We start from the raw sequence: 23,119 nt of genomic DNA, 5'->3' as shown, positions 1-23,119 counted from the left end.
CATAAGTTGAATGTGAACCCGAAAAGGAAACCCGTCCAGCAAAAAAGAAGAACCTTCGCCCCAGAACGAGATCAAGCAGTGGCAGAGGAGGTTACCAAACTCTTGACGGCAGGGTTCATCCGGGAAGTGTACTATCCTGAATGGCTCGCGAATGTTGTCCTAGTGAAGAAAGCAAATGGAAAATGGAGGATGTGTGTAGACTTCATCGACCTGAACAAGGTGTGCCCAAAGGACAGCTTCCCCTACCAAGAATAGACCAGCTTGTGGACTCTACATCCAGGCACAAGTTACTAACGTTTATGGACGCCTTCTCGGGATATAATCAGATAAGGATGGCTGAGGAAGACCAGGAGAAGACTGCGTTCATCATGAGTCAAGGACTCTACTGTTACAAGGTAATGCCTTTTGGATTGAAGAATGCTGGGGCTACGTATCAAAGGTTGGTGAACAAAATGTTTAGCCAACAGATTGGCAGGAACATGGAAGTATACGTGGATGATATGCTCGTCAAGAACAAGGAAGAGCTCGCACATCTGGACGACCTGAAAGAGACGTTTACAACCCTCAAAAAATATCAGATGAGGTTGAATCCAAGTAAGTGTGTTTTTGGGGTAGTTTCGGGGAAATTCCTGGGATTCATGGTGTCACAAAGAGGAATAGAAGTAAACCCAGAGAAAGTACGAGCCATCATCAACATGGCGTCACCCAAGACCGTCAAGGAAGTCCAAAAACTCACGGGAATGATAGCAGCCTTAAACAGGTTCATCTCTAGAGCTACAGACAAATGCCTGCCCTTTTTCAAGACCTTGAAGCAGGCTTTCGCTTGGACCGACGAATGTGAAGCAACGTTTCAGGATCTAAAGCGTTACCTGAGCAGTCCACCCCTCTTAAGCCTGTCCAAAGAAGGGGAAGACCTATACTTATACTTGACAGTGTCAGCCTCGGCAGTAAGTGTAGCCCTAATTAGAGAAGAGGGTGCGAAGCAGCTCCCAGTTTACTACGTCAGCCAAGCCTTCCAAGGGGCTGAGTCCAGGTATCCCAGGATTGAAAAGATTGTGTTTGTGTTAATAGTAGCCTCGCGCAAGTTAAGGTAATATTTTCAGGCAAACCCAATCCTCGTAATGACGGACCAACCGATCAAGAAATCAATGAACAAGCCTGAGGCAGCAGGAAGAATGGTTCAGTGGGCGATTGAACTTAGTCAATTTGACATCAAGTACCATCTTAGGACGGCAATCAAGGCGGAAGCTCTGGCGGACTTCATCGCAAAGTTCACCCTTCTGGGTGAAGACGATCCTCCCAACGGAGTTGATAGATGGACGATACAAACTGATGGTTCATCTGCCCAGAGGAAGGGGGGAGTAGGGGTTGTCATAACCATCCCCGACGGAGAGGTGTTGAAATATGGGGTCCAACTAAAATTCCCGGCTACCAACAATGAAGCTGAAGAGGTGATACTGACGGGGTTGAGGCTTGGAAAGGCACTTGGAGCTAAGAACCTGTTAATCCAAAATGATTCGAAGCTAGTGATCGGCCAGATTAGAAGGGGATCACGAAGCAAAGGAAGAAAGGATGCAGAAGTACCTCAAGCTGACGAAACATCTAACTCGGGAGTTCGATACAGTGGAGTTTGTGCAGATCCCAAGAAGTCAGAATATGGGGGCAGACGAAATCTCGAAGTTTGCATCATCAGAAAAAGGGGAGATTAGCATGGATTTGACGATGGAGGTCCAAAAACACCCCAACATTGAAGAGGTCTCGACATTTACCATCCAGAGCGCAAATAGCTGGATGACACCCATAATATCCTTCCTCTAGGACGGGCACCTCCCTCAGAACGCAGAAGAAGCTAAAAAGGTCAAGAAGAGGGCGGCCAGGTTCACGATCCTTAATGACGCCTTGTATAAGAGAGGCTTCTCTATGCCCTACTTGAAGTGTGTCGATGAAGAAGAAGCTAGATACATACTGGAAGAAATCCATGGAGGAGTTTGTGACAATCACGCTGGCCCCAAATCCCTGGTGAACAAGGTAGTACGGACAGGATATTTCTGGCCAACTATGCAGGTGGACGCTGCTGATATCGTCAAGAGGTGCGACAAGTGCCAGCGATATGGGAATGTGCAACGGCTTCCAGCAGAGAGACAGACGACTATAGCCTCCCCGTGGCCATTTGCACAATGGGGGATTGACATCATCGGCCCATTACCCCAAGGTAAAGGTCAGGTAAAATTCCTACTTGTTGCTATTGATTACTTCACAAAATGGGTTGAAGCAGAGGCTCTAGCAACGATCACCGAGGCAAGAATACGGAGCTTTGTGTGGAAGAACATAATCTGCAGGTTCGAGATTCCCTTGATGATCATATCAGATAATGGGAGGTAGTTCGACAGCCAAGGCTTCAGAGACTTCTATTCAAACCTTGGGATCAAGAATCAGTTCTTGTCCCCAGGGCATCCCCAGGCAAACGGATAGACGAAAGTGACAAATCGAACACTGCTCAAGATTATCAAAACCAAGCTGGACAACGCGAAGGGTGCCTAGCCAGAAGAATTACCTAATGTCCTGTGGGCTTACAGGACCACAGCAAGAACCCCAACAGGAGAAATCCCTTTCAGGCTTACCTATGGCACGGAATCAGTAATCCCAGTCGAAGTGGGAGTAACAAGCGTTAGATGAGGGACATTTAACTTAGGGTGCAATAACGATGAACTGCGACTCAACTTGGACTGTCTGGACGAAGTAAGAGACAACGCATTCAGCAAGATGATGAAGTACTAGCTGAAGATGGCCAAATACTACAATAAGAGGGTTAAACTCAGACGACTGGTCATAGGAGACCTTGTCCTGCGCAAGACCTCCACAGCAACTAAAGACCCTACCTAAGGAAAGCTATGGCCCACAGGGGAAGGGCCTTACCGAGTTACTCACTACTCAAGACAAGGCAGTTACCACCTGGAAACCATGGACGGACAAAGACTCCCCCGACCATTGAACATTGAGCATTTAAAAAAGTACCACAAGTAGATGTAACAAACAGACATGTTTATTCTTGAAGTCAATAAAAGAATTATTCCTCTAATGTCTTTGTGTAAGCAGGTCTAGCCAATCGTATGGCATGAAGAAGTTAAGTAACAAGATTCCGCCTTAACGGATGTAAGTTACTGACGATACCTCCAATGGGTTTAAGGCATAAAAAAAGTCAAGTAACAAGATTCCGCCTTGACGAATGTAAGTTATTGACGATACCTCCAATGGGTTTAAGACATAAAAAAGTTAAGTAACAAGATTCCGCCTTGACGGATGTAAGTTACTGACGATCCCTCCACGGGTATAAGGCATATAAAAGCCTAAGTGACAAAGATTCCTTAAGTGGATGTAAGTCACCAAAAAAAATTGCTAAGTGATAAGATTCCGATTTGATGGATGTAAGTCACTAACGAAGCCATAAAAGCAGCAAATATCCCTTGAATAAGTATAAGTCAAGTAAGAAGGCCCCGCCTCGACGGGAACAAGCCACTGACGCAGACACAATCCTTTTAGCAAGTGCAAATGGCAAAATCCCGCTTGACGGATCCAGGCTACTGACGAATCCACAAAGAAAGGATAGAGAGAAAAAGAAAAGGAACAAGAACCTTGCAACAAATCAAAAAAAAACTTAGGCTATATCCAAGCCCTCCTAAAGGATCGAGAGTGATAAACAAATCATTGACGAATGGAGGAATCACAGCTAAGAAATTAATGCTAAGTACAAGGTATGGACGAACTTAAAACATCACGCGCATGAGAATAGTCATACAAACAGGTAAGTGCAAAATCATAAAGCCAAATAAAGCCCAAAAACAGCGGGCAATTATCCTTGTTCTTTCTAAAGACCCATAAAACACAGGGCCAAGAAACATTGTTTTCAAAATAAAATTAAAAAAAAAAAAATGCTATCAAGAAGCCCAAAACATAAAGGGCATACACAATAAGATAAAATTTCACAAGTATCAAGTCTGGGCGTCAGTAGAAGCGTCAGCAAGGAGATCGTTAGCGGTAGGAGCGTCACCGGATGGGAAGGAATCGCTAGGGGTGTCACCTTCAGGGGCTGAAGATTGAGTAGCCTCGTCCGCAGCCATCTCTTGATCTACTACTCCCAGATCCAGGCTCGGCAGGTCAACCTCGGTAGGATGCTTGACGAGATACCTACGTTGGAGCTCGAAACCCTTGAAGTACCAGCTAAAGAGCACTGTGGAGTACTCCTCAGTTTGCTGGAAGGCTTTGACAGACCTAGCAGCGATCGTTTTAAGTTTTCTTTGGCCACCTGAAGCTGGTCGTCCTTCTTTAGGTTTAGCTAACGCTCAACCCTAAGATCGGCATTTAAGGCCTTGACATTTTCCTTCAAAGCAGCAGCCTCGTCCATTGACTCTATAAGATCCTTCTTTAATGTGGAGTTCTTCTTCTCCAAGGCCTCCATCTTGGACGCCAAAGACGCCACCTTAGCCTCTTGAGTAAGACACTCAGAAGTAAGGTGAAGGCTCTCCCCCAACACCTGACAAAGGAAATTAAGTCCGTCAAAAAAAAAAAAAAAGTTTATATATAAGGAGAACAAGGAGAATGCAGAAGTGCTTTTACCTGGACGATCTTGTGTACATGCTGGCTTGCAACTACGTTGAGAGGCACTCCAGAAAAGACCTTGAGGTCCTCAGCCTTTACAACGTCATATGCCCGCTTCACGGCCACACCCTCGTCGTCCCAGACGGACGAACCCGCTTTCTCCTTCTCCTTCTCCTTAGCCGACACTCGCTGCCTTTTTGAGGAAGGGATGGGGATTTCCTCAACAGAGGTAGCCAGAGAAGCCACCCGTACGCTCTCAACTCCAGAGACAATGGGAGTGGCGTCTGCAGATGGGAGAACTGATGGACCCTTCCCCGTGATACAGACCCCCTTCTTGCCAATATTCGCCAAAGGTTCATCCTTCTTGGACCTCATCTTAGCGTACATGTCCTTGTTGAACCTGGTCGTCATCTCTATAAAAAAAAATATATATATATATAAAAATAAAAAAACTAAGAAATCCAAAGAACACACGTGAAGATCAATACTGACGAAGTAAATACTTACTCTTCTTCTCCTCAATATTAATGCTGCGCAAGACGTAAGGAGATGGGTCTGGGCCTAAGCAGTAGAATGCAAGCGTCTGTGGGTCCACAAGGTCATCCCAACTCTCAATCGACTTGGCGCATTCTATCGCCTTCTCAATACGACCCTAGTACTTGCTCTTTAGTTTGGGGCGTCTTTTAACTGCTAAGAAAAATGACCAAAGGGGTTAAGGACGACCATATATGCAAGATGAAGATTAACAGACGAGGAGAAACATTGACGCACCTACGTTTGGGGTTCCCCACCGATGGAGTAACCTTGGGATATCACCCCAAGCCTCGTTAGAAGGGGTCTCAAAACCGTCCCCAGAAACGAAAAAGAAATGTGACTTCCAGTACCTGAATGACGAGGCTAAACCCTTAATGATTCTAGTCCTCCTCATCCAAGGGACTAGCTCATAATACCCATACTCTTTTGACTCCTTTAGGCGGTAAAGGTAGACGAGCTCACTCACCTTGATCATGTCCTCGTTAGCGGCCAACCATATCTCCATACAGTTGATCACTATCCTCCATGAATTAGGCATGAGTTGCCCGAGGGTAATACCAAAATAACCCAAAAGCTCCATCACCAATGGATGGACGGGTAGCCTAAGCCCACAAGTGAAAGTAGCCTCGTAGAAGCATACTTCACCAAGGAAGAAGTGGCAGGCTTGATCCTCAGGACCAGGCCGACGAACACGGACCCGCGCAAGAAATTGAAACCTATCCTTGAACCTAGCCATGGTGTCAGCGTCTAGCCCACACTCCTCCCCAAGGGCGTAAAAAGCCCTAACCTGACGAGGGACGGAGACGGCCGTATCACCCTCAACCGGACCTTCACTGGACGATAACCTAGTGTCTAGTTCGCTAGATCTCACCTCCGACATCCTCTTCATTTCTCCCTCAAACCAAGCTAGTAACTAGCCTAATATTGGAGACAGTTCCCCTAAAACTACACTCAACCCACAACCTTCAAAAATATAGTCCCCAACCAAGGGAAAAAAGTCACCGGAAACACCTAAAGCCGCCCCTAAGCGAGCAAAAAAGAAAGAGACTAAGGGGCAAGCTACCCTAACCTCAGAAGAACTGACCATGAAAAAGGTACACAATCCTAAAAACCCAAAAATCAAACACAAAAACAACAAAAGCAAAGGACAAAGGAAAAATCAGGAACTCATAAGAAGATCGTTAAGAAAATGGAATAGAAGGGGAATAAAAGAGTGGCGTACCTTGAAGAGCAAAACGGTCGAATTCAGAAAAATACGGAAAGAAGCGTCGCCGGAGCAGGGTCGGAGTCGCCGGAGCAGAATCGGAGTAATCGCAGAAATAAGCGAGAAAAATAACACTTAGAGCAAAAATTAAAGTAAAGGAAAAGAAAAGTTTTGAAGCCAAATATCCAAGGAAACTGAAAAATAGCGGGAAACCCAAGGGTCATGCCCTCAACGCCCTCAATCAGCACGCGCCACGTGGCCACATTGCGTGCTGCGCCGCCATCATGCATTAAATTCGGAGCAGAACCCCAAGCATCATGGACAACTTAGGAAAAACTTTTTACCTTTTATGGCCCTCATGACATGTCACAGACGACCACAGAACCTAGGGGTCAACTGATGGGAGTGACGAGAATGCATTCCCTTGACGAAGCCAACACCAGTGACGAGGTAATCCCTAGTGATGAGAAAATCAGTCATCACTGACGAATGCAGAAAATCATTCAATGAAGTCAGCCAATAACTCGAGTAGTTACGAAACCAGCAAAACAGACCATTGGGAGCCTATTAAAAGCCCCATTATTGGGTAGGAGGCGTTACTAAGAAAGGCATTAACACTCCAACGGCTAGCAACCAAAACCACATATATAAAGCCCTCGCCTTGTCTGCATAAGGTACAGATACTAACACTCTGAGAAAGCACCCATTACTATTCTTGTTCATTCATTTCCATTTCATAAATTTCTTCTCTGTTCTAACTTTGGCATCGGAGGCGTTGTGGTAGGCACCACACCGGTGACCCTCTTAAAAGATACATTCGTGTGGACGAGGGGTTCCATCTGCCCATTTCGACTGACGAAGTCACGCTTCATCAGTCTGGTTCTTGATGATTGGGTTTGGAATGTGAGATGGTTTCGCCTTGATTGGGAGCGACAGCCTCACTGTAGGGATCTTCTAGGTGTCCTTCTTATTGTCCTTTGGGGCATTCAGGTTACTTCATTTTGGCATCTCGTCAGTTTGGTGGGATATAGTGTGTTCCACTTTTGGGTGATCTTTCTGGTATTACTGTTCATTTTTCAGGTGTCCCCTGACCTTGAGCCTTTCTTGGATTGGATCAGAGGATTGTGGAGTGAAAGGCGTTCCTCCATTGAGCTATGTCTTAGGGAGCTGAGTATGGATAGGTGGGCTTCAATTGAGCTCCTATCCTGGAAGGCTACTAGGGACCCATGCTTCGTTCCTCCTCTTAAGGCTACCATACCGCCTCGTGCCTCACTTTGTGACCAAGCTATCAAGTCAGATATTCATTCTGAGGATGCTCTACGACATCTTAGGCAATACTTGCGGGCCTTGAAGGTGGAGTGAGATGCTTTGAAAGCTGAGGTGGAAAGTCTTCGCATGAAATGACATTGTGTCGAGGTCCAAAAGTTGCTTGCCCAGATTGAGAGAAGGGATTAGGAGAATCAGATGATACTAGTGGAGTGTTCTACTTTGAGGGAGTGGGTGGCTTTTCTGGAGGATGAGCTCCTTCTGCATCGTTGGATTCCTTCTTCCTCATCGCACTCCCCTTGATAGCTTTGAAGGTCTTTGTACGAAAATCTTGGATTATCTTGTTTCATGTTCACAAATTATTATAGAAGTGCTTCAATCAAGCTGAGGATTCTTGGCCTTGATAATATTCTTTAGGGATTGGAAACAAGTGGAGATCGAAGTGAATCCGAGGATGACGTGGGCGGCACAAAGTTGATCATTAATATGGAGGAACATCTCGGAGCAGAGGTTCCTGTTGAGGTAGGGAAAGTTCACTAAATTGTGATTCTTCGCAGTGAAGTGTTTATCTATAGAAGAAAATTAAAACATAACGTTAGAAGCAAAGATCAACCAATACACATAAGAAAAGAACAAAAAAAAAAAAAAAAATCCCTAAGCCCCTAAATACCCCAATTAGTACTCCATCTATGACAGGGAAATGAAGTCCATCATGCCAATCCCCCGAGATGAGCAAAAAGTCCTCATCTAGGCCCTTGTTAGAATCAAGAAGGCACGAAATCAACCTAATCACGGGCCCTAGTTCTAAGGTAATACATTCTGTCTTTACTGTCCTGGTAACTATAAACCCAGTTGATGTCATGATGAGTGAGGTTGACACCCATATTTTTGTTCAACCAAGCTACACTATTCACTACCCGGAAGAGGTTTGAGGAGCACTGAGTGGGGCAAAGCCTAAAAAAGATAAGAAAATCCCTCATGACCCTATCCATGGGGATCCTTATCCCGCCTTCTATAAAGGCTATCATCGGGATAACTATGTCCCTGGTTCATCTCTTAGTGTATTGGTCCCCTAGCTTGCAATGCACTATGGAAACCCCGGCGGGAATGTTGTACTTAGCTTTGAAAGCCTCTCTATTTTTGGGAGTGTCTACTAAAGTAGTGAATCTACCCATCCTAAAGAGTGAAAGATAAAGAAGAAAGAATATTACGCTAAGCAAAAGCTTGAAGAACTTACGAGTATTGGAAGTTGGGCTCCTCAGGCAAATTTTCTAAATATGAAGTAAATTTTTCTGTAAGTAGGAAGAACGATCCCTTTATATAAGGGTGAAAGGGGAGTGGTAATTTTCCTACCCATTAACTTTGAAAAATGCCAGCTGTAGGATCCACATTGAATCGTAGAACATGGGGGGGATACGTAGCTGCCTACAGCATTAACTGTAGCGTTGGAGATACTGAAGCGTTAGGAATGTGTCTAGGGCAGTTGAAAAAACACTCCTACATGGGAACACACTTAAAGCGTGCCAACTCCCCATTTGTTAACAAAACCCCACTCCTTCGAGTGGTAAGGAAAGTGGAGTTTTGGGGGGGCTATTGTGGGAGGCGGAAGCCCGAAGAGAGATGATCATTGATTGGAATCCCCCCAAGGGGCAATTGGCCCAACTATTCATCAGATCAGGCCCAGGCCAATCAGGATAACCTAGTCATAGAAACCAAGGAGAGTCGCCCCCTCGAGAAGCAGATACTCCTCGAGATGCTAGGGACAAACCACCAAGGCCATTAGGTTGAAGGCTGAGGAAGGAAGTAGAGACGTGCAAGCAATGAAGGGAGAAAGCTTCCAGATAAAGCACCCATCACCTTCACATTTAATGCACTATTCCAACTTGGCATAACGCATTGATGGCAAAATGACTCCTGAACAGTGCCCCTAGAACTTGTAGTCTACTCTCCCACCACCAGCGAGGCAGTGATGGAATAAGTATCTAAGCAGGGATCAACAGCCATCCAAGTGAAGGGCTGGGATGCAATCCAAGCAGCTATATATAGGAAGGAAGATCCTCCAAGAGGGTAAGGAGAAAAAAACTCACAAGGAAGATAGAGAAATATAGAGAGAGAAATTGAGAGCTGTAAAACCGAGAAGTATGTATCTTAAGAACTACTTGTCCTCGACTAGCCCGAAGATAAGCATAAATAAGAATTTCTCTTTTCCTTGTCATAATTCTCCATTTAAAATGTTGTCTTTGCCAACCTTCTTTCTCTAATTACTGAACCACGGTTATCAAGGCATAATAGTTTGACCTCAGCTAACCACCTCTACAAATTAATTGTATTGAGCCTCAATTTTAGCCCATTCTAACCCAAGTTGGGCCGAACTGTCCGTTTTGCCCCCTATAGTATGGATGATGGTGATTTCATTCGGACTTTTAGTCATAATTTGAACTAATTTAATTTTTGCTTTATTTAGGTTCAATGTTTAAGGATTTCATTCTGAGAGAAGATGGATGTAAGCTAAGTTTATTCATTTTAAACTAAGTTTAATGGAAGAAATTTTTGTTTCGGGTATTGTAAACACCTCATTTTGTACCCCTTACCCACAAGTATATAATATAATCTTTTATTAATTTATGCATTTATTATGTAATTGTTTGCCAAAAAAAAATCTATTTTTTAAATGAAATATGTTATCCATAGAGAATCAACCTAATATGTTATATCCGCACAAAAATGGATTATTTCTACACTATCTTCTTTTATATGGTAGAAGAATCTATTAAAAATAAATAAATAAATGGTTTATATGATAGAAACAATAATTCCCTCAATTTGTTTTTTGTCTTAATTTCTAATGTAGAAGACTCTTGAAGCCAAAAAATTATATGAATATATATATATAAATATATATATATATATATATATATATATTCATATTCTTTATTTATTTATTTATTTATTTTTATAAGTAATAAGATATTGATATAAAAAAGGAAACACCCTAGTACACAGGGAGTGAACAAGGGGACAACAAATCAAAAACAAAAATTGCAAGAATCTAGGAAAACAAAAAAAGAAGGGAAAGATTTGTTTTGCAAAGCAAACAACCAATCCAACAAATTTCTAAAAAAGAAAAGCTTGAGATCCGGAATAGATCTCTCAATATCTTCAAAACAACAACTATTTCTCTCCCTCCAAAGGCACCACATTAAGCCATAAGGAACGATGGACCAAATATAACCATTTCGATGACAACCAAAGCTGCCTTGCCAACACCCTAACAGCCCCAAAACAGTGGGTGGCATAACCCAAGATACTCCAAATAAACCCAAAACCATAGACCATAGATCCAAAGCAACGGGACAATGAAGGAAGAAATGGTCAACCGATTCACCATTACTCTTGCACATGTAGCACCAATCCAAAATCCACACCATCCTTTTTCGCAAATTATTAATCGTCAAGCATTTCCCTAAGGTAGCAGATGAAACAAAGAAAGCTACTCTAGAGGGAATCTTCTGCTTCCAAATACTTCTCCAAGGAAAACCGAAGATAGTAGGACCAGCTAAAATTCTATAATAATCTTTCACCAAGAACCCCTTATCTTTGCTAGGAATCCAACACATCTTATCCTCACCAAACCCCCTTATAGAAGAACCATATATGGTTTCCATGAAGCTTGACAAAGTCTCTAATTCCCGAACATGCACACCCCTAAAGAAACTCACATCCCAAAAAAGGACACCATTGGGGGATTTCATAAGCTCAGCCACACTAGCCTCCTAATTCCTGCAAAATCTAAACAGGTTAGGGTAGCTAACTGCAAGAGGAGTCTCTCCACACCAACGGTCTTGCCAAAACTTCACCCTAGACCCATCACCAATATCATACAGAATATGGCGAGAGAAAGAAGGCTAACCCTGACTGATACTCTTCCATAAACCAACACCGTAAGGACCCTTAACAGATCTGGTGCACCATACCCCCCACAAACATCCATATTTCAACTCTATCACTTGTCTCCAAAAGGCATCCTTCTCAATCCCAAATCTCCATAACCACTTCCCAAGTAGAGCTATATTGAAAGTCTTATCTTCGTTATCCGTAATCCACCCGAAGAAATAGGAGCGCATACAGTAGCCCATTTGACCAAATGCATTTTAGGTTCATCACCAAAACCGCCCCATAAGAAATTCCACTGAAGCTTCTCAATTCGGTTAGCCACACTAGTAGGTATAGGAAATAGAGAAAGAAAGTAAGTCGGTAAATTAGAAAGGGTGCTTTTGATTAGAGTGACTCTACCTCCCTTTGATAGATACAAGCGTTTCCAACCCACCAATTTCCTTTCCATCTTCTCCAGAATCGGATTCCAAATAGTCTTATCCTTGAGATTAACACCCAAAGGAAGACCCAGATATTTCATTGGTAGAGAGCCCAGCTTGCAGCCAAGGACATTTAGCAATAAATCAATATTAAGCACTACTCCAACCGGAACCAATTCAGACTTGCCTAGATTAAGCTTTAGCCCCGACACCACCTCAAACCAAATAAGAATCATACGGAGAATCAAAATCTGGTCTAGATCAATATCACAAAAAATAAGAGTGTCATCCGCAAAAAGGAGATGAGACACTGCCAAGGATCTACCCTCCGAGTTACCCACACTAAATCCTAACAAACGACCTTCAAGAACTGCTTTATCCAACATTCTTCCCAAAGCTTCCATCACCAACACAAACAACAAAGGAGACAACGGGTCACCTTGTCTCAAACCTCTGGAGCTACCAAAAAACCCACAGGGAGAGCCATTAATCAAGATAGAGAAGCGGACAGTAGATAGGAAAAAGACCATTGTCTCCACTTGGCTAAGAACCCACTTCTTTCTAACATATGCAAAAGAAAACTCCAATTTACATGGTCAAAAGCCTTCTCAACATCCAGTTTACAAACCAGCCCCAGCAACCCAGACTTCAATCTACTATCAAGACATTCATTAACAATAAGAATAGGGTCAAGGATTTGTCTATCCCTCACAAAAGCATTCTGAGATGCTGAGATTATATCCCCCATAATCATGCGAAGATGGTTAGCCAAGACTTTATAGCAATAATTTTATAGACCCCCCCAACAAGACTAATGGGCCGAAAATCCCTAATCTCATTTGCTGCTTGTTTTTTAGGGATAAGAGTAATAAAAGTAGCATTTAAGCTTTTCTCAAACTGACCTTTTGCAAAAAAGTGGTGAAATACAGCCATAAGATCAGGCTTGACAATCCCCCAGCATGTTTAGAAAAAAGCCATAGGGAATCCATCTGGACCAGGAGATTTATCACCATGAAAACTTTGAACAACATCAAAGATTTCAACCCCTTCAAAAGGTCTCTCTAACCAGTCCGCATTAACACCGGATATCATTGGAAAAACTAACACATCTGGAAAAGGCCGAACAACCTAGTGCTCAGAATACAAATTCATGAAGAAATGGGTAATGCAGTCCACAATCATACCCTGATTACAAGACAAGGTACCATTGACCATTAGGCTTTCAATACCATTATTTTTTTCTGTTAGAATTAGCCATGCTATGAAAGAATTTGGTATTGGCGTATTCTTTATTATGTATATTCTTAATAATTTTTGGTTTTTTTTTTTTCCTCGATATGAATAATATAATTGAACATAAAATGAGTGCTATAGGGCAATAAAGAATACTTAGAAATTATTTCAAAATAAAAATATAAAATATCCACATCATGCGAGACATTGACTAGTATATTTTAATAGTCTAGGTTTTGTTGGCACTGTAAGCACATTGCATAGACTGTTCTTGGTTGGCTCAGCTGAAAAGAGTACATGCATAACTTATGTAAAGACTATAGCTTTTAATTTTTATCATTCAATTGTAGGGCATTGACCTGGGTGCCTCTGTTTTCTTGGGATATAGGGGCTATATATTCCTGACCAATTGACTCAGGCAGCAGTTAGCAAAAGGAAAAAAAAATGATGAAGAAGAAGAAGAAAGACTTAGGCAGCTTCTTAGAACAATTACCACCCGCTACAGGCAGTAGAAGGATAATGGTTCTGTGCCACACTGCCATCTATATCCATTATTGACCAGCGGAGTTGAACCCAATTGGACCATCACTCTTTTTTTCTTTTCTTTTTAATTTCTTCCTATTTAGAATGACAAAGTCAGGTGACCAGAAACGGGAGAGGGGAAAAGGTAGAGATGATATGGTGTTTTACTAAGCTTGTTCAAATAATTTATAGGTGGGCAAGGGTTTCTCAGCCCACTTGACTACTGCATGTTTGTTTCAAAATGATGTTTAAATGAATTAAGTTTATCTAATACTGGAATAGGAGTTATTACTGAATGACATAGAGGCAGAAGTTCCATAAGCTATAGAGGTTGCACTCCTTGAGAACCCCATATCCCTTCACGATTTGGGTCCAAATCCTTTTCACCTTTCCCAATCTTTCTCCACCACCACAAAATTGACCAATCTATATTATTCCAACATTGCCACTCGCCACCCATCACACCTACCTTTCATTCTCTCATTCTCAACAGAAAACTAAAAGTCCATCGTAGAATGGAATCAATGGATAAACAATTGAAGGAGATTGACAATCTAGCGATTCAAACTGAAAGCCTCTTGTAAAGACAAGGCTCTGAAGCTACCTGTAGTACCTATAAAAATTATTCCAACACAAATATATCAGGCACCAAACCTTGTTAAGAGTCAAGTTCAAAGTATCTCCACAATAAAATCTCAAAAATACAAGTAATCTTAGCAATTCCGTATAGAAAAGAACATAATAACAAAATAGAAATCTCTAATGACAAAAGGTCTCCAAATATGAAAAGTTCCAAGCATTGCATAAATAACTAATAATCCAGCCTGGACTCCATGAATATAAGGTTATGTCAATTCTCCCCCCAGAGCTTTAAATCTCAATCTGAAATATTAAAATAGGAAGAGGTGAGCTCAACAACTTAGTAACAAAATACATAACACCCAACAGGACAAACCAAGCTAACAGTAAGTATTTTTCCTTCTTTTTATAACATTGAGTAAAATAAGTTAATGTGTAATAAGGACAAATAGAAGAACTTTCAAATAGCGAATACATGAATACTTGCAAACAAAATAATTATCTTTCAAATGTCGAAGTCCAATTGTCAACTAAAGTGATATATATAGAGAGAGAGAGAGGTATTCAAACAATTCATGGTCAAACATTTGCTACAATAAATTTCCATTCAGGAGAGCCAGCTGACCTCGAATCCGGCTATAACAAATTTGCCAATCCTACTCTGTTTCTAGCAATAATATCCAATCTGAATTTCATTAATCAGGTCTATCTTCCAGTATAAATAAACCAGTCTCTTATATAGAGCTAGAACTAGAAATCAAAGAGATAAAGATAACAACATACCAAAACTAATCTTAATTGAACTCAAATACTAATCACTATCTAATCGCAAATCTAATTTCTATACAAATAAAAGTCTTCAGTTATCCAATTTCCTATGAGATAAATACAAAAATCTGAAAATGCAAATTCTAAAATAAGTTATTTTTTGCCCCTGCATCATACTCCTTCGGTTGGAGAAAACTCGACCTCAAGTTTTAAAGCGTTTAAGTATGAAAACTCTTACACATAAAACTTGCTGAGTCTTCTTTGGAAGCATTGAAAATAGATAAACCTTGTATTCCACCTCATTAAACTTTTCTGGAATCACAAACTCAATTAGTGGAATTGGAACATCAACCTTTTCAACTTTATCAAACTGAAGATCTGCATGCACCATGGATGATTCTTCCAAGTATAGAAGCTTCTACTTCTTTGTCAACATCAGGGTCTTGTGGTACTTGATCTCCCATCATTACCATGATTCCATTACAAACATTGTCTTCTATGTGGGAATCTGTAATTTCATTGTGACTTGTCATTTTTGATACCCCAATTGAATCACGTTGAGTCTCCTCTTGGTTCATTTGAAAAGACAATTCTTGAACCTTTTGCATTAGATCTTCTAAATCTTGACGTATGGTAGATACTTCATGAGTGAGCTGAGCATTGTTGCACTGCCTCATACTTGTTTTTTGATCCTGTAAATTTCCATGAGAAGGTTGCTGCAGATCCTTGTGAAAATACTGTGGGAAATATTCAATACAAAGATCTTCTTTCATTCTTTCCCAAGTAATTTGAGACCAATGGCATCTAAAGTGAAGGCTCTCATGATGATTCCAGTACTCTAAAGCTCTCCCAACAACTCTTGTTTTGGCAAACCACATCTTTTGTTTGTCATTTGATAAATGCATTTGTGCAAAGAACTGTTCCACCTCAAATATCCAACATTTGAAAATCCATAAAAAAATAGGTGGTTGGACTGCCACCATTGTGCGCTAAAAGGAAAAATCTCAGCAAAAAATTGATAATTGAACCTGAACATGCAGAGTGGAGGTGTCACTGGGACTGGCCACAGACTTGCTCTGTCTTCCACATCTTCAAACTAATGTAGTGGCTTTACAAGTTGGCTTCTGGGAATGATACGCTTTGGGCTGTATGTATATATTTTTAAGAAAACTCCAAGTTGTGGGACACGGATCAATGAATCAGGTCTTCTTTAATACCTCTGTACAGCCTTTGGTATGAAACCCGTGAGACTATACCAATATTTCAGGTACTTGAAGACAACTCAGTATAGGATCAGTGATTGGATTTGCAGGTTGGTGATGGAGGCTGACGGTGGGACTGACTTCTTGTGGGTCTGATCTGCATGTGTGGTTGCGGGTGTTCCAAACCTGGGTTTTTTGGTCATCAGTTGGATGCATCAAGCCCCCATTGTCTCTCTCTCTTTCGATTCAATTAACATTATAAAATCCCTAGTTCCCTACACCCTAGCTTTCAAAGCTAGTCCTTTTCTTTCTTTCTGGAATGAGCCTTCCAATAGTGTAATCATTAAAATTCCCTAACGATCTTCTAATCTTTGCTAAGGCGGACAGAAACCATAATCCATAGAGGAATTTCAATAATCATCGAGTCATTCTGTTAATGGCAAAGGCATATGATTTTTAGCAAAAATGTCAATTCCTCGAAAGCCACAGAGATTTGCTTCCCATCTTAACCCCAGAAAAGCACCATTTTAATCAATTTGCTTGGCCTTCCCTAATGTCATAACAAGTCAAGGAACCACACTCTCAATGAAGTTGTGGAAAAGATTTAAAGTTAAATCCAAGGATCAAAGGGACAAGTGCTATCCCAACGAGCAGGAAATTGTCTTTTAAGGACAATGGCAGTAGCCTCAACAATTTATATTACATCTTCTCTCTATTTTCAAAATTCTGTTAGCTCTAAAATGAATGGATTGCTTTGAGACTTTTTGTGCAGGTGGGCAGGGGACAAAAAGCATGTATACCTCAAATCTTAGGAATTCCTTGTGTAAATCTAAAGTAGTGGGAGGCTTGGGGTTTTGCCTAATGGAAGATATAAACAAAGCACTAATAGCAAAGGTGAGCAACTTGGGAAAGACAAACCATGGGTGAAAATGCTCAAATTTAAATACTTGAGAGGCACATCCTTCAGGGCGACTAAAGTACCTCAAGGAGCTCATGGTAGTGGAAAGTAATTCTGGTAGTTAAATACCTACTACAAAAAGGAGCATGCTTGAAAATTGGTGATGGAATTGACTGTATAGTGTGGGAAGACCCATGTGTACCAATCCTTCCTATCCCAAACTACAAACAAAGCATCGCCCAATCCTGTCCAGATCAACTAGGTTTTGAACTTCATCACTACTAACAATCCAGTGGAATCAAGAACTTATTTGGGCTGATTTATTAGCATCAAATATCCTCAAAATCCACTTGTCAAAAAATCAAAACCAAATAAGATAATTTCGACCCTACACACATTGGGGAATTTCACTTCTAAATTAGCTTACAGATTCAAATAATAACACCATCCTACATATACTAAACTTCTATTCTATATTGAATAGAAGAAATTATGAAGCAGTAAGATTCAGGAATAGTTGAAAATGCTAATCTAGAAGATTGCATGAAATGCACTTCCTAGTTGATCAAATCCAAATAAAGTCAAATTCAACTTAAATGGAGAATTGTGTGTAGTGGAGATTGTGATTTTAAAGTCTATTCACAGTTATCCCACATTCTAATATAAGAGTCATTTTTTGGTAATGTGACTGGAGCTTGATCTTTGCTTCAAATATATGATATTGATAATTGTAGGCTATAGCTTCACTAAAATATTTGACAAATTTCTTCAATCCATCTTGTTTGAACGCCAACTCTATATATATATATATATATATATATATATATATATACACGCATGTATGTGTATGTGTATCTGATTAAAAAATCCAAAAAAATGGATGTGCAATTATGGCAGCATGCTACAGGGATAAATAACAATAATAATTTTGTACATTGAAATTTGAAACCTTACCACAGATGTGCTTCAACCACAATGTTTCTTATTTTCAGTTAATTGCAACAGGGAAACATAGAAGGCCTGGTGGAACAAGCACTTCCTCCAGCTGGCTGTGCATTTTCTTCGTTATGTGAACCCTGGTAAGGCCACAGTTTTTTACAATCAGCTTCTGAAGTTTAGGCATTGCTCTTCCTGGAATCACAACAATGTCTAATTGACTGCAATTTTCAATTTCTAACACCCTCAATTCCAAAAATGATTTAGCACTAAATTTCAGCACCTGACCATTGTAAGCATCATGTAGATGGAGCACTTCCAAAGAAGGCAAAACCTGAAGGGCCTCAAGTGGATTCGTTTGCAGTTTTGATCCTTTCAAAATTAGTTTTAACAAACTATCAAGTCTGCAAATCCATGCTGGAATTTCCTCCAACCTCCCTCCGAGATATAGATTTTTAAGCAGCTTAGGAAGCTTCATTACATAGCCCAAATCAAGATACTCCTCATTGCTTGCCGAGTTCACATCCAAAGAAGAAAGATGTTCCATCATCTCAATGGATGCACAAAAATCTTTTCCATCTTCTTTCTTGAGTTCTGTGATCCTAAGTTCAGTCAGATTAGTCAAGTTCCCCAACTCTTTTACAATGCTCTTGTTTTTGTAGTTTGCCTTGATAAGTGACAGGATTTGTAATGATGTAAAACACCCACTTCTTAGAAACACTTCCACTCCTACAGCAACATCATTTATGCCTTGGCAACCAACAGACAAACGGAGCAAGCTGCGAAGTTGAATGATCTCCCTGGGCAAACTGGTGACAAGAGATTCTTCAAGTGTGAAAATCCTTAAATTCTGAAGCTTCTTAATAGATTTTGGAACTGACTTTATCCTGGTATTCCTCAGCCTTAGGTGCGTTAGAAGGGTGAGTTGGAAAACTTTTTTAGGAAAACAATGCAAAGCTACATTTTCCAAAAATAGAGCCGACAAATACCTGAAGTTGTAAAAAAGGCTTTTGGGTATAGATTCAGATGAATCGCCTCCCCCAAACACAGATAATGTACGAACATAAGATAAATCTTTGTTTTGTAACATAGAGAGGGAGCAATTCTGGAGAGATAATTGGCGAGGCTTCCCACCATCCAAACTAGTGTGTGGAGGTCTGAGAACAGTAAAGGAGTCATCCTTCTCAGACTTGGAAATGATGAAACCTCTTGCAAGATTAGAAACTCGACAACTTTTTACACGCCCATCAAAATCCCTTGTGATTACTTGAACCAAGCTCATCTGAACTAGCTTCTCTAAGTACTCATACCCCACCTGCATCAGAGTTTTACCTCGTTTTTGCTCGATTTTCTCATCACCTATCCACAGCCAAACCAGTTCTTCACTTGGGATAGAGTAATCCTCAGGGAAAAAACGAAAGGACAAGAAACAATACTTAAGAATGGATGACAAACGGTAATAACTCGTAGATAAAATTGAATAGCAGGAATGACCGACATGATCTCCTGGTTCATACTTAAGGCTATCATGGACATTCATGAACTCCATCAGAGTATGTGGCTTATTTGACAAGAAGTCGGAAACTGCAACAATTACATGCGGCGACCCTTCACATCTTTTCACAATTTTCTCAGAACAATCAACCAAGAAATTTGGGCAGCCAGTAGCCCCGAAGGTCTTGTTACAAAAGAGCTGCCAAGACCCAAACTCTGTTAAGAGTTTAAGATCATAGGAACAATCCCTAGATCTTGCACGATAAGAAGCTAAATTGCGATTACGGGTGGAGATAAGTATTCTACCACCTAGATTGTTATCAGGAACTACATTTTTAATGCAACCCAACTCATCTTCGGTCCAAATACCATCAAAAACAAGGAGGTAACTTTGTGGCTGTAAATAAGAGTGCAACCTCTTCATTTTATTTGCGGGTCCAACAGATAAACACAATTCCTCACAAAGATTCTCTATCAAGCCCTCACAAGAGGATAGGACGGAAACCCAAGCATTGCAATTAAAATTTCCTTTAATCATTTGATAGACTTCACGAATAAGAGCGGTTTTACCTGAGCCAGCATCTCCGATTACTGAAATTACCATGTCCTTTGATTCTTCACGGCAAACAAGACTCAGAAGTGCCTTTTTATTCTCCTCAATACCCACAAGAAGGTGATCATTTCTGGAAAAAGAATAAGTCCTTAAAGGGACCTTTCCAGCACTTGAACTTGAAGTAGCTCCAAAGGTACCAACGCGAAGTCGATCCAACTCATCGATGGCCTTAAGTTTTCTTTTGATAGCTTTCATCCGTGAGGAAAATTGATGTAATGGAACAAAGTCCTTAAAAAAGTGAGCAACATCATGACAGGTTTTGGTGAACCAATAATCATGGCAGTGCTCAGGAACATGATACATGAACTCTGTAATTGCATCTTTAGTCTCATTTGCTACATCCCTCACTTGATCCACTCGATCCATCAAACCTTCCGTAGCTTCTACTCCTTCTGTGTCGGTCAGGTAAGCTATCAACGTACAAAACAAACGCTTTACATCTTCAATGTTAGCACTATAGCCATCAGACCTATTCTTGACGAACTGTAGCACCTTATCAAGTAGAGTTATAACTGCGGTGACTGCAGCTACTGCAGAGGCTGCCATTCTGTAGCTTCTCTTTCTTGAATTCTAAGATTCAAGGTGACAAAGACGATCGAAGAGAAGCAGATATTGATTCACTGGATTTGGATCTATAGATCTTTAGATTTTTTTTTTTGGAAGCTCTTTAGAATTAGATTCGAACAAAATAAAATTTTTTTGGGAAAAGGGAGAAAATAAAGAGTAAAGCGAACGAAGATCCTCAGATATAGGGTTCCTTCGGATTAATAAATATATATATATATATATATATATATATATATATATATATATATATATTACATTGTCCAAAAGATACAAAAACAGTAACGGGAATATAAAAAGATGCTAATGTAAACAATATATTCACCGCAAATTCTTACTAACAGGTTTTTATGGTTATCAAAAAAAAAAAATACTATCAGGTTTTTATTTGCTATTAATATTCATATTAACTTGTAAACTTATGCATATGCTTGGGTATACTTAAATACTAGTCGTTAATCCGTGCGATGCACGGAAAAACTATTAAAAATAAGATTTTAAAAAGAAAATTTTATTAATTTTAGTTTATTTCGAATATTTATTTATGGTAGTTTAAAATATTATTTCAAATCTTCATTTCATTTTATTTTAGTTGGAATAACTTATATAATTAAATGAAATGCTTATAAATAAGAGATGACATTAATAATATACTATATATAGTTAGTGATTATTCAAGATATCATTCAAATATGACAATTTTTTTATTCTAAAAAAAGAACAATATTAATGCATTTAAACACAAAATACTATATTGTCCAATAGATATTACAACTTTAAAACTAAAACATGAGTAGTGATTTTTAATGGATCGGGGTAATAGCACAACTTTTAATAGAAAAAAAAAATTGATTTAAAATTTTATGGAGTATCACTATATTAAAAATGCCGAAAGGAAGCAAGAAATTCCACTGAAAAATGCTACAAATACATTTGGGTTTTTTTTTTTCAATGAGCAGGTACATTACTGTTTAGTAGAGTCTTAATACATGGGGGATGCTCCCCCATCCAATACATCATTGTCTAGCAAACCCAGCCAGTTCTTTGCTTCAAATGCTATCTTTTCTGTTGGTCCATTTGTTCAAGGAAAGCCATAAGAGAAAAATATATTCCTAATAGAAGAACCAACTACCAAGTAGTCTAACATCATTAAGGATGTGGCCAATGCTCAAATTGGTAGGTCCAGCTGACTTTACTTCATCTACTAGACTATTAAATTCACACTCTATCTCTACTACTTGAAGCCCCAAATCCATAGAGGCCATGTACACCCTTCAACAGGCTATCTAGACTGATTATTTCTCTAAACTTCCATATATTCCACAGCAAGTGTACAGGTTGTTTGCACCAAATCCACTACTAACTTCAAAGTTTCATCCACATGCCTTTGGTTTCGATTTGACCATAATAGCCAACCTCCACCGCAACTAGTACAATCAACTGAATTGGTTAAAACAATTACTTGTGTATAGGAAAAAAATAATATGAATAAATTACTTGTGTATGCTTTGAAGCTACTACCATCTCTATCAAAATTTTGAGGAGAAAAATAGAATGAAATATATTAATAAAATAAATATATAAATTTTATTATTGATGCATCGATTTCTCTAATGTTAAAGTGAAAAAATAATATTCACTCTCACAACAACTCAAAACATTTACTTAATATATTATATCATCCATACCATCCAGCCACCACTTCCATTCCGGGTGATCATCCCTAACCACCCTCTGAAATTTTGTGGTTGCCTATGTTTCCTACCCAACACAAAATTCTGCTCCCCACCATTAAACAAAACTTCGCAAATAAGTCTTGTCACATTTAGAGATCTCAAACCAACCATTTTCATTGTGGAAACCAAAATACACACTCAGTAGTTCCACCACTATAAATTATACAACAAATTGAGCTATAGCAAATATTGGTAACACAAAATCTCATAAAGGATTTAAAAGTATATTCCAAGAGGAAAAAAACAACAAATTTTTAATACAAATAGTTAGAGTCTACCTTTTAATTTGGAGTATGTACATGTTTTCTTAAAGAATATAATCATATGAAACTTGAAAGCAAGTTCAAAGAATAGGTGCAGTACATAAAAGCCAGTCATTCATTTAAGTTGGAGAAAAAAATTCATTCTGGTTCAATTGAAAAAGCATAAAAAAATGACAGTCATGTTTTTACATCACACAAAAAATGACATTGAGAAAATAAGGCCAACAAATACATCTCACCTTGATTAAATCAACAACATAGCATCACATTCCCTACTTATCTTCCTCCTTACCACTCTCCATGTATTATGACTTCTAGAACAACAACAAAAAATCACTTACAAATTTTATCAAACGGCTTGTGTACGGGTAAGAAAAAAAAAAACTTAATGAAAAGAG

At 39.8% G+C, this 23,119-nt stretch overlaps 1 protein-coding gene across 1 annotated transcript; it reads right to left on the bottom strand.

Annotated features, from left to right (window-relative positions):
* Window positions 1–14,339: 14,339 nt before the first annotated feature.
* LOC126721155 (disease resistance protein RPM1-like) lies at window positions 14,340–20,897 on the bottom strand. The gene is made up of 2 exons (XM_050424174.1): window positions 18,070–20,897; window positions 14,340–14,550 (listed from the first exon to the last, which is right to left on the bottom strand). Exon 1 carries the CDS (start codon window positions 20,702–20,704, stop codon window positions 18,104–18,106), a length of 2,601 nt encoding a protein of 866 aa, XP_050280131.1. The 5' UTR covers window positions 20,705–20,897; the 3' UTR covers window positions 14,340–14,550; window positions 18,070–18,103.
* Between the last annotated feature and the right edge of the window lie 2,222 nt (window positions 20,898–23,119).

The sequence above is a fragment of the Quercus robur genome, chromosome 4, assembly GCF_932294415.1.
Source record: "Quercus robur chromosome 4, dhQueRobu3.1, whole genome shotgun sequence".
Classification (NCBI taxonomy): Eukaryota; Viridiplantae; Streptophyta; class Magnoliopsida; order Fagales; family Fagaceae; genus Quercus; species Quercus robur.
This window is presented reverse-complemented; position numbering and strand designations above follow the sequence as displayed.

Bases quoted from the DNA above. Each gene is read 5' to 3' on its own strand.
- LOC126721155 (XM_050424174.1), bottom strand. From the start codon at position 20,704: ATGGCAGCCTCTGCAGTAGCTGCAGTCACCGCAGTTATAACTCTACTT.